Source organism: Schistocerca piceifrons, chromosome 9 (assembly GCF_021461385.2).
Source record: "Schistocerca piceifrons isolate TAMUIC-IGC-003096 chromosome 9, iqSchPice1.1, whole genome shotgun sequence".
NCBI lineage: Eukaryota > Metazoa > Arthropoda > Insecta > Orthoptera > Acrididae > Schistocerca > Schistocerca piceifrons.
Genome location: NC_060146.1, coordinates 153,728,233 through 153,741,418, shown reverse-complemented (window position 1 = coordinate 153,741,418; position 13,186 = coordinate 153,728,233). Strand labels below are relative to the sequence as shown.

The 13,186-nt window shown below is 44.3% G+C and overlaps 1 protein-coding gene across 1 annotated transcript in view; it reads right to left on the bottom strand.

Moving 5' to 3' along the window:
- Positions 1 to 13,186, bottom strand: part of LOC124717175 (UDP-glucosyltransferase 2-like) — an 80,819-nt gene that overhangs the window by 66,781 nt on the left and 852 nt on the right. Inside the window, exon 2 of the mRNA XM_047243952.1 lies at positions 5,586 to 6,420. Within this exon, the coding sequence (XP_047099908.1) occupies positions 5,586 to 6,419 (834 nt within the window). The 5' untranslated portion in view covers position 6,420. The remainder of the gene's footprint in view (positions 1 to 5,585; positions 6,421 to 13,186) is intronic.

The following is a 13,186-nucleotide window of genomic DNA, read 5'->3' as shown; positions in this document are numbered from 1 at the left end:
GTTGTCTTAAGTCTTCTGATCTTAACGTCCAACTGTTTTGCTCCATATAGTAGTGTTTGTAGTGCCATGACTTTATGAAATTTCATTTGGGTTTCTCTCCTCGTTTTACACTTCAATGTTCTTATCGTGCCACAGATAGGTAGGTAGGCGTTACTTTTCTTATTTGTATCTTCATCTTATTTGTAAGCTGTGTCAAATCCTAAATACTAGAAATGGAACACAAGTTATTGTGTTACTTCAAATGGTTCAAATGGCTCTGAGCACTATGGGACTTAACTACTGAGGTCATCAGTCACCTAGAACTTAGAACTACTTAAATCTAACTAACCTAAGGACATCACAAACATCCATGCCCCTAGGCAGGATTCGAACCTGCGACCGTAGCGGTCGCGCGGTTCCAGACTGAAGCGCCTAGAACCGCTCGGCCACACCGGCCGGCCTATTGTATTGCTGATGACTATCTTACAAGGGGATTATCCATAATATAAATCACGGATTTTGATGCGCTTCGTATATGTTGTATAGGCACTTACCCTGAGTACCTGGCTATCCGGTATTTTAGCGACGGGCCTTGGTTTTTGAGAAAATCGGTTTTGAAGTTCACTGCTCACTTTGTGTCGGCGTAACATTACAAAAAATTCCGAGCAATTCAGCGTAGCGCAACGGTAAATATTCACGGCTAACGCGCTGGAGGTACCGTGTTCCAATCCGGCTGCCGTATTTTTTTTTAATCAAAATCGTCCGAATTTTTCAATTTTATTTCAAAGAATATCAACAAACACTGTAAGGAGTGCGAAATTAAAAAAGATATATTCGGTTATTAATTTTTTCAAATATTCATCCCGTTTGCAACATATTCTGCTAATTCATCTTCTTCGTTGAAATCTATAAATTCGTCATCAACAATGATATGTCTTTCGGCCAAGAGATCCTGTATTGCGATACGTATCGTCAATTGCAACGGTATTGACAGAGATCACGCTAGGCGGTGTATTCGTTACGAGATTCAAACGGCGGAGCAGATTTCCGGCGTATTTAATCGCATTTGTGATTTCACCTTTTGATTCTTCGTTCAACTCCTATTCTTGTGGATCTTCTTCTGGCTGCACTACTGCAGAAACACTTGGTTCTTCTATTCCACAGAATTTTTCTAACACGATTTGAGAGCAACTGACGCTGTAAGTTAGATGCGAACGTAAAGGAATACAAGTCGCATCCTCAGGCCAGGGCAGCAGTCGAACATTTTCTGTAACCAGAAAGGCCCGTACAGGACCTGCAACATGCGGTCGTGCATTACCATGCTGAAATGTACGGTTTCGCAGGGATCGAATCAAGGGTAGAGCCACGGGTCGTAGCACATCTGAAATGTAACGTCCACTGTTCAAACTTCCGTCAATGCGAGCAAGAGGCGACCGAGACGTGTAACCAATGGCACCCCATACCATCACACCGGGTGATACGCCAGTATGGCGATGACGAATACACACTTCCAATGTGCGCCCACCGCGATGTCGCCAAACACGGATGCGACCAACCTGATGCTGTAAACAGAACCTGGATTCATCCGAAGAAATGACGTTTTGCCATTCGTGCACCCAGGTTCGTCGTTGAGTTCACCATCGCAGGTGCTCCTGTCTGTGATGCGGCGTCAAGAGTAACCGCAGCCATGGTCTCCGAGCTGATAGTCCATGCTGCTGCAAACGTTGTCGAACTGTTCGTACAGATGGTTGTTGTCTTCCAACCGTCCCCATCTTTTGACACAGGGATCGAGACGTGGCTGCACGATCCGTTACAACCATTCGGATAAGATGCCTGTCATCTCGACTACTAGTGATTCGTGGCCGTTGGGATCCAGCACGGCGTTCCGTATTACCCTCCTGAACCCACGTATTACCCTCCTGAACCCACCGATTCCATATTCTGCTAACAGTCATTGGATCTCGACCAACCGCAACCGCGATAGGCTACAATCCGACCTTTATCAAAGTCGGAAACGTGATGGCACGCATTTCTCCTCCTTACACGAGGCATCACAACAACGTTTCACCAGGGAACGCCGGTCAACTGCTGTTTGTGTATGAGAAATCGGTCGGAAACTTTCCTCATGTCAGCACGCTGTAGGTGTCGCCACCGGTGCCAACCTTGTGTGAATGCTCTGAAAAGCTAATCATTTGCATATCACAGCATTTTCTTCCTGTCGGTTAAAATTTCGCGTCTGTAGCACGTCATCTTCGTGGTGTAGCAATTTTAATGGCCAGTAGTGTAATTAAAACTAATATTTCTTAATCTGTGTAGCGCTATTTGCATCTGGTCTTCATTGTGCTGTATGAGGACTTGGTCGTCAGGAAAAAGCATCAGCTATTTATCTAAAGAAATGATACCATATGGCGCCAGAAACGTTTTCAGGCTCAGACATCTAAGGTGTATACATGCAGAATGTAAATTTGTAGCAAGGCCAGGATTGGAACGCGTGTCACCTGCTCACTAGGCAGATGCACTAAGCACTACATCACCCTAGTACAATGGATTTGCACAAGTGTGAGAGCCTCTGCAATGCCGTTTGAGTGCGCGGAGGCGTGAATGGGGGTTTGGATTGAGAGGGGAGGCATGCTAGGGTAGTACGTGGAATTGTGCAGAGACACTGTGCCAGGGTGGCGTAGTGCATCTGCGTAGCTAACACGGGACCTGAGTTCGAATCTCGGCACTGGTACAAACTTTTATCCGTCGCTTCTGTCTGTACACTCTGCTAAACTCGCAGGGCAGAACAGGTGATTAGGATTGTGTAAAGGGCCAAATAAGGTATCGGTCAGGTTCACTCAAAATTGTAATTTATTGTAATTTAATAACACCGTTAAACCAAAACGGCACGTAGCCGAACCTTTCGAACTACGAGTTTCCAAAAGGCAATTATTTCACACCTGAAGGCCTCCAAACAAGAAATCTTAAAAATCAACAAAATAAAAATTCAGTTAAAATAGCAAATAAAATAATTAAAATATACATAGTATCACAGCCAGGCTGGAAAGTCTCAACGCAAAGATAGATAGAACAAAGATATGCAAGGTGCAATACAAGCGACTGAGGGCCACAATTAAATCTGAAATTTTTAAAATATATTATCATAATCTTTTATGGCAGAGGGCCGCAATGTGTTTGCTTAAAGGGTAATTTAAAGAATAAGGTTTCAAGCGGCTTAAGGCCAACAATTGATTTCTCAAAATTCAAAAAATACTTGTAGTTCGGAAAAAATAAGAAATTTTAAATCTTTGGCTATGATAGATTATAAACAGACAATTAATTAAACACCGATGATAAGGACAATAAAGCAAACGGCACTCAGAAGCCTCCAGGGAGGTCGGTCTGCACTTGATCCGTCGGAACCCCTAACGGCCACAAGGCAGAAAATTCCACTGTTGCACTCGAATTGTAGTCAACCAATATCGTTAATTCCACCGCATGGCGGCTAAATTTCAGCACTAGAAACACTCGGTGTTGCTCACAGGAAAACCTCCCCAACAGCGAACCACCGAAACGAACCACACAACATGAATAGACGTGGCTTGGACAGTTGAAATCCCCACTCAACTTTGACGTCCTGGGTCGGTGAACCACGAAACTCGTAGCCATTTGACAGCTCCACAGACGCTCCGACACTGCGCAGGGACCACCAGCAGACCCAGCCGACTGCACCGCGTGGAGATAACTTCCCTGGTCCGCAGCAACCGATCGACTCCCCTCAGAATGCCGACAACGTCTAAAATAATTCGTCAGTGGAAATAACAGCAACTACACACACAACCTGACAAACACTTGCACGAATACCTGAACAATACCCAACAGTAACTAAGGGCGCACGAAGGCAAATGGGGAGTGGATGCACACACACACAGCCGACTCATGAACGACCGGCGAGCCAAAACGCGTCGTCTGGTAGGACGACCGACCGACGATCCACCAAGACCGTGGCCCGGATCAAGTGATGCGTGGCGGCAATGGTCGGGCGAACCATGTCGGCGCAGACCTCACAGCTCCAACTCGACTGCACTAGTGCCGCGTTGCAACTCCCCGACTGGCAGGTCCGGACTGCGCTCCAGACGCGTTCCAACTGACTGGCAGACCCGAACTCGAGACCCGAACTCGCGACCTGAACTGGCTTACGACCGACAACGACCGGAAAGTAATGGCAGTGGAGCAAAGATACTACGAGAGGGGATATATCGATACGCGCTGCTAGCGCCGGTCACGGTCAGGCAAAGCAGCAAATCAGTGACAGTAGTGATTTAAATTAACGTAGTGAGGTGCAAGTACGTTACACGGTGTAAACTACATGATGGCGGGAACACGAGCCACGCACGGCTCAATACGTCCATACGTGATCGATGTTTGAGACTTTAAAAGGTCTCTAGAAACGTATAGTTTCATTTGATCAAAGCACCTGTTCCTGGCTTTCAGGCAGGATACCCGATGCTGAGGTGCTATTGCAATACAGTTGTGGAGCCTCTGCAATGATGTACGAGTTTAGGGGGAACACCAAGTGGGCTGTCGCATCATTGAGGATCCGGATTTGGGGCGGGGGGGGGGGGGGGGGGCGGGTGGAGTGTGCTAGGGTAGTCTCCGCAGTTGTGCAAAGCCATTGTCCATTGTGCCAGGGTGGCGTAGTTGTTGACGCATCTGCCTAGTGAGCAGGAGACTCGGCTTCGAATCCCAGCTTTAGTTACAAATTATCATTCGTCGTTTCAGTGTGTATACAGACATTATAGATATTTATCTGTCCCTATCGTTATACATTGAGATGTACTGTCCTTCATTCATTTCCTGACAAATTTGCTGATGCGGATGTTGGACACTGTTGGTGACATACTACAGCCCTGCCTAACTCCGTAGCTTATCTTTATTTCCAGTGTCACTTCTTTGACAGTATAGATTCTTACTTCTGTATTTTTATATATATCTGGGAAAACTGCTTTTCTCTATTATTGCGCCAGATGTATTTTGTGGAAAAATGGTTCAAATGGCTCTGAGCACTATGCGACTCAACTTCTGAGGTCATCAGTCGCCTAGAACTTAGAACTAATTAAACCTAACTAACCTAAGGACATCACACACTTCCATGCCCGAGGCAGGATTCGAACCTGCGACCGTAGCGGTCGCTCGGCTCCAGACTGTAGCGCCTAGAACCGCACGGCCACTCCGGCCGCTTTTGTGGAAACGATGAAAGGGTTTTTAATAAATGATATAAACTAATAATATTTTTTAGTTGTATTTAGCGACACTGTTAGAGCAGGAATGGAGTTGTGTGCGTTGAAAGTATTCTGTCCATGCCAAGATGCAGTTTGCAGATAATACATAAAAAGTTTCATGTTGCGATTATGTTGACATAATAGGTAGGTCAACTGTGATTATAGCTATTAGACCGAATGTGAGCTAAGACACCAATGATGTAGACTTAGCGTTACTTGGCAGGCCGCAACCATCGTAACTAAGCGTATGAGGGACTGACATGGTCAAATAGACGGATGTTACAGATGTAACATATACAAGCATTCAGAAATTGGAGGAGTAAACTGTGACAAGGTTCAACTCACCTTGGGTAGCGGCTGTGGAGGTTTCGCTTGCAGCCCCCCGATCTCTATGATGGCCGGCACCAGCGGCTTGGGGTAGTCCGTGCTGAAGTGGGTGTTGACCATCACGAAGCTGACGTTCTTCTCGACCTCGCTGGGCAGCGGCGTAGAGTCGCCGAAGAACTTCCTGCTGAGCTCATCCTGCTGCGGCATGTACAAAAACCTGCGGTAGAGAGACGCATAGTTATCGAGCAGAAAGTTTTGCATCCTCTGCGTGAATGTCATGTGGTCCGTAAAAGGCAAAATGTAAGTGTTCACATAGGACGGGTTCTGGAAGTTCCCCACCACCTCATTTGCCCATGGAGGACTGGGGTAGGCTGCGATGCCGATCATTGGAGGGTTGCCGAATTTGCTGACGAATCCCAGCAGGCATTCCTGTAGGCCGTATTCGTTGATGACGAGATCGAAAGCTTCTTTCTTCGCCAGTTCTAGCAGGTGTCGGGCGCCTTTCGACTTTAAGGTGTGACGGCAAGTGGTTACACCCCAGCCGAAAATTTCGCCAACCATGTCCATCTCACTCATTTCAGCGAAGGTCTCGTAGCCGAAATCTTCATGTGCAGCCTCGTATGCCCCTTCTATCAGGATCTCCCGGAGGTTGGGAACGGGTTTCTTCTCCCGGTCTGGAGTGAACACAGTCACCTGGTGACCGCGTTTGGCGAGCTCGAGGGTGAGGGCCCGGTTGAAGATGTGGTGGCTGTGGGAGACGGTGGTCATCAGGCAGAGGATCCTGGCCGACTCACAGCGGCCCGCCAGGCACAGGACCAGTACTGCAGATGCCCACACTGTAGCCCTCCTCATCCTGAAACAGTAGGACATCATCAACTGATAGACGTATGGTAGCATTTAAGGATGATTACGAAGTACATGATCTTCACAGGTTCACAAAGGCCCGTCAGTCAAGGAATTAGACTGTCCAGCTTTCGAAATGCACTCACCAGCATTCTGAAACAGTAGAGCATCATCAAGTACTAAAAAAATCTCATGGCTGTGAGAAGTACACTCATGCTCATAAATTATGGATAATTGCAGAATGTGGTGCCACACAACGTGGCACTACACAAAACTAGCGCTAATAGGATAGGCACATAGGGAACATACACGACACAGATCTGTAAGTCCATGGTGATAAGTTGAGAAAACCGTCCCGAAACGCATGTGCTACAAAACGTCACTGTTTCCTGCGCATGTACCCCGACATCAACGTGGGATATGACCACCATGCACATGTACACAGCCAGCACAATGGGTTGGCATACTCTGGATCAGGTGTTCGAGCAGCTACTGGGGTATTAGCCTACCATTCTTGCACCAGTGCCTATCGGAGCTCTTCAAGTGTCCTAGGGGTTTGAAGACGTGCAGCGATACGTCGACCGAGAGCATCCCAGATGTGATCGATGGGGTTTAGGTCTGGAGAACAGGAAGGTCACTCCATTCGCCTGGTATCTTATGTTTCAAAGTATTCCTCCATGATGGCAGCTCAGTGGCACCGTGCATTATCATCCATCAGGTGGGACCCACTGCACCACTGAAAAGGCGGAATACTGGTGCAAAATGACATCCCGATACATCTGACTGGTTACTGTTCCTCCGTCAAAGACATGTGGGGGTATACATGCACCAATCATAATCCCACCCCACACCATCAAACCACGACCTCCATACAGGCCTCTTTCAGGGATATTAAGGGATTGGTATCTGGTTCCAGTTCAAGCCAGATGAAAACCAGGCGGGAATCACTGTTCAGACTATACCTGCATTCGTCGTTGAACATAACCTGGGACCACTGTTCCAATGACCATGTACTGTGTTCCTGACACTAGGCTTTACGGGCTCTCCTGTGACCAGGGGTCAGTGGAATGCACCCCAGGCGAATAAACCATGTCTGTTCAGTCGTCTGTAGACTGTGTGTCTGAAGACAACTGTTTCAGTGGCTACAGTAAGGTCCCAAGCAAGGCTACCTGCAGTGCTCCATGGCCGTCTGCGGGCACTGATGATGAGATATCGGTCTTCTTGTGGTATTGTACAATGTGTACGTCCCGTACTGTAGCGCCTGGACACGTTTCCTGACTGCTGAAATCGTTGTCATAATCTTGAGGTCACACTTTGTGACACACGGAGGTCCCATGCTACGACCTGCTGTGTTTGACCAGTCTCCAGAAGCCCTAGTATTCTGCTCCTCATAACGTCATCAAATGTGTTCTTTGAGCCATTTTCATCACACAGTCATCATAGCACGTCTGAAAAAGTCTGCACACTTACTGGCTGCACCATACTCTGACATGCACCACTACACATTTGCATATGTGGACTGCTGTCAGCGGCACCGTGCGACGACCCCATGGTCATACCCTGAGGTGATTTATACCTGCAAACCGCCCACCAGAGCGTTGTTTCACCATGTATCAGCATTATCCTTAGTTTATGAGCATGAGTGTAGTTCTCATAAACCAGCTGAGTTTCTTGGGCTCACAGAGTCCCATCACAATTGGGGTTATTACTGTTGGAACCTGGATTCTCCTCCACTACATCAGGAAATAGAAGAGCATTGCAGATGCATGAATGTGGGGTGATTATATACTCTTCACATCTAGTTTCTTGGAGGTCTTACAGTGATGCAGCCGACAAAGGAACGAGGCTGTAGACTTTCACCTTGTGAAACAGTAGGACGTTATGAATCAGTGATTACCTAGTGACTGCGAGATGTGGTGCTCATGATACATACTTTCTTTTTAGACACACAGAGCCCCACTAAAAAGTGGGCCAGTATGGCCGAAGCTCAGATTTAGTCTTCCACTTCCTGAAATAATACGGTATTATGAATGGATCCAGATATAGTGTCTGCAAAAAATGGTGTTCACTAAGCACAGGAAATCGGCAGACCCACATGTTCCTACTAGACAGAGAAGCAAGCTCATACTGTTGGCTTCCACATCGTGAAACAGTAGGATGTTATCGATGGAAATAGCTGTGGTAGCTGCAAGAGATGATGATCATCAGTCACAGAATGTAACCAGTCAGAGAGCAGCAAAGCTGTTGCCCAGAAGGTAGCCATTATCAACAGGTACAGATGTGGTACGTGTAAAACAAAGTACCAGAATGTTTGACAATGGCAGCGTCACGCTTGACAACACTACATTGTCAGTAAACAGTCTGTGATATGTCACACCCAGAATACCAAGATACGATGTTGTCTTCCTGCTGGAACATTCAATGGTGTGATCTCTCTGGACATATCACAAGTACTTTTCTTTGTGAAAGGATTCCGTAGAATACAATAATTACTACCAATTTCTACGTGCCTTACAGTATCATGAGAGGAATGTTTATTTTTTAAAAATATATAGAATCAGATATACCCATATTTTAGAAAAATATCATTATCGATCTTCGATGTATCGAGCAGTTTTATATTTACATCGATATATCGACGAAAAAAATATCGTCATACTGGACAAAAAAAAAAAAAAACAAAAAAAGAAAAGAGAAATAATAAAATCGCCTTCACGTTGTAAGTGTGCCGCCAGTTTTAGAGCTGTTTATTTAAGTATTGATTTGTTATTAGATAGCCGGCCGAGGTGGCCGAGCAGTTCTAGGCGCCACAGTCCGGAACCGCGTGACCGCTACAGTCGCAGGTTCGAATCCTACCTCGGGCATGGGTGTGTGTGATGTCCTTAGGTTACTTAGGTTTAACCCTAGGATGCCCAAGCCTTTTTTTCTAATTTGGATGCCTAAAGGGGGGTTAGATGAGCCCATAGGTATTAAATTAGTTTACTGACAAAAAATTACAACTTTCAAAATGGTTTATGTATTTTAACTAAGGCATCGGTTTATAGATGTTGTTAATTGTTATAAATATTGGATTGAGTGAATAAAAAATTGACATATTACAATACAAAATACAGATGTGTTCATACACAATAGACTACTCTGAATCCTCAACTTCAAGGCAAGAGACACACTTCACAATTTTTTCTGAATGTGTGTTACACACATGTTTATGACACTGTCCACAATACTGTTTTGGTTTACGTAGATTGTTGTACTTCTGCTTCTTTGTTTTAGCTTTTCTTACACAAATATGGCACCGACCTTCCCCTGCAGGAGGCTGACGTGCTTCTGTTGTCACTTCTTTGATTTTCGTTTGTAGAATAGTCTCCATTGATTGAACAATTTGGTTAGATAACCCTCTTGCATTGGCACTTCTTTCTTCTACCTGCAATTTCACTAGTTCCATCCCAGCTTGCAGGAGATAAAGTTTCCGTTTGTTGTGTTTCTTTTCATTCCATCTTGGATGTTGCTGGATGAATATGGTGGTTGCATTCATAGCACAAATGTCGATGAGAAAGCAAAATACAGATATAGGCCATCTCTTTGTTCCCCTGTTGCAGGTGTACATACGCGCCATTTGATCAATGCTATCGATTCCACCTTTAGTGGAATTGTAATATGCATTTATCTTAGTTTTATTCTTCTCTCCTCCAACAGTGCCTTCATCTTGGTGCATTGTTGACAACATCAGTAAGTTTTTACTTGGTTTCGTTTTTGCTGTGTAGGACACCGAAGTTACTGGAGGCGTACGTGTTGGGAACGGCACTAACTCACTGCAAGTTTACAAGTTAAATAACAGCTGACTGACATAAACAATCACTTCCTCTGAAAGTAAACCGATTGTTGTGAATATCAAGAATACCAACCAATGAGAAACTTACTTGCATTGTTGTAGAGATGAGAAATACGAAATCCTACTAAGGGAAATTTTCTATAGCATGGAAGCCTAAGGGGGGTTTTGTTGGACCCATAATAAGTTTATTTATTTTTTCTTTCAAAGCAGGAATTTTCTATAAAATATATTGACACTAACATTTCATAAAATAGCCAACAAACACTAACTCAAAAGGAATATGTAGTATGAATGTTACTTGGGCAAAAGCAGGGGACATAAAAAAATTGTGGGTTCAACGAACCCCCCCCCCCCTCCCTTAGGCGTCCTACGGTTAAGTAGTTCTAAGTTCTAGGGGACTGATGACCTCAGAAGTTAAGTCCAATAGTGCTCAAAGCTATTTGAACCATATTATTAGATATTCTGTACATCAACAAGCTAGCAGCTTGCTTATCCCCCTTGGAGCAAGAACTGAAAGGAAAACGATGCACTTTCAAGCTTGGCAATGGCCACTTTGTTAAAAATGTCAACTGTAGGTAAGTGGCACAATAAAAGTTGTCCAATGGGTCCGTCATTCGGTTTCGTCACATATCAGACATGTCTGGAACACTTCATGTCGACTTCCCTGTTTCTTCATTTCCGCCAACGCCAGAGACATGGTAGCTGTAGCGTCAAAATTATGGGGGCCTCCCGGCCAACAATGCCATACGATCATTTCATTTTTTTGCGTTGTGAAGTTAAACGTTGCGGTTTCTGTTGGTAGCGCCGAGCGCCGATTACGTCAACATTTCCCCTCACACACCTCCACCCATCACAAAGACCAATATTGTCATTTAGATTTTTCTTTATCTGTTTCAGCAATAGTTTTTCAAGAATGCGGATGTGAAGAAGTAGCACACTAGTTGCGTTAAAAACTGTTTCTTAACGCAACTGGTGTGCGATTTCTTCTTATCGTAGATCTTGTCTCTGAATTCACCCCCCCCCCTCCCCCACCCACGCAAGTGCAATCGGACTTATCCCTTGTGCCATCTATATTTGTTTCACACAGTCAAAGACAAAGACTGCACGTGATGAAAGCAAAAAAGTAGTAAGACTCCTTTACACAGTGAACGTAAGATTACGTTCTACTACAATTTCAAAAGAACGGCTTCAGATATTTATCGAAAATTGCGAAAAAATATAATATAAAATAAAAATATCGACACTCGATATTGCCATTTCAGTACTGACATATCGATATATCTTTCAAGAAAATATCACCGGTATATATCGACACCTTTTCTTAGAAAACAACGATGTATCGACATCTTATGAACAGCGCTAATCACAACCTTGAGACACTCGCAGTGCACCTCTTCACAGGTGAGCCAGTACTGCATTATTTCCTTGTCTGACAGCTTGCTATGCTAGTCATGCTCAGTATCTGCTTCACGACACACAGATAGCAAAGTACTTGAGGTGTAGCGAGAAGCAGTAATCATCTGAGAAGTATTTATTTATTTATGTCTCTGATTGTTTCACTTTAACTGTTGACAGCATACTAGGCTTTGATTGGCTGTTGGAAATGCCCACCACTATGAGGTCGCTGTTTTCGCCAGGCTGGATTGACCTGTCTGAGCATATAGGCAACCAGAATGTGAGACGTCATATGTTTCAGGTTAATGACCTGCACGTGACTTCGCAAATGCAAATAAAGTGGGCTGTTGACGCCATAGGCATACAACTGATATTCGGAAATAATTCTATGTAATCACAAAATACTGCCGCGAATTATGTTTGTACAACAAAATTATGTTTATAGGTAAAGCGGTTTGTTAGCTTGCCTACCAAACTCCTGGTAATATTATTTAATTGCAGGAGACATGTCATTGACCTGCTATAATGTACAGACGGTACAACTTGAGTCAAAAATGTAAAAAAAAAAGTTAATGACAACAACAAACGATAACGGTTTTAGAGCGAATTGCTTGCATAATTATTACTTAAAACATGTTTACATTTTACGGAACTGAATAAAGAATACTCACTGTATATTGAGCAAGCAGTAAAGTAAACAAAAGAATGATTCGGAGTAGGTATTAAAATCCATGGAGAAAAAGCAAAAACTTTGAGGTTCGCCGATGAGATTGTAATTCTGTCAGAGACAGAAAAGGACTTGGAAGAGGAGTTGAACGGAATGGACAGTGTCTTGAAAGGTGGATATAAGATGAACATCAACAAAAGCAAAACGAGGATCATGGAATGTAGTCGAATTAAGTCGGGCGTTGCTGAGGGAATTAGATTAGGAAATGAGACACTTAAAGTAGTAAAGGAGTTTTGCTATTTGGGGAGCAAAATAACTGATGATGGTCGAAGTAGAGAGGATATAAAATGTAGACTGGAATTGGCAAGGAAAGCGTTTCTGAAGAAGAGAAATTTGTTAACACCGAGTATAGATGTGTCAGGAAGTCGTTTCTGAAAGTATTTGTATGGAGTGTAGCCATGTATGGAAGTGAAACATGGACGATAAATAGTTTGGACAAGAAGAGAATAGAAGCTTTCGAAATGTGGTGCTACAGAAAAATGCTGAAGATTAGATGGGTAGCTCACGTAACTAATGAGGAGGTATTGAATGGGATTGGGGAGAAGAGTTGACAAGAAGAAGGGACCAGTTGGTAGGACATGTTCTAAGGCACCAATGGATCACCAATTTAGTATTGGAGGGCAGCGTGGAGCGTAAAAACCGTAGAAGGAGACCAAAAGATGGATACACTAAACAGATACAGAAGGATGTAGATTGCAGTAGGTACTGGGAGATGAAAAAGCTTGCACAGCATAGAGTAGCATGAAGAGCTGCATCAAACCAGTCTCAGGACTGAAGACCACAACAACAACAACAACAACAACAACAACTGACCATGGCACA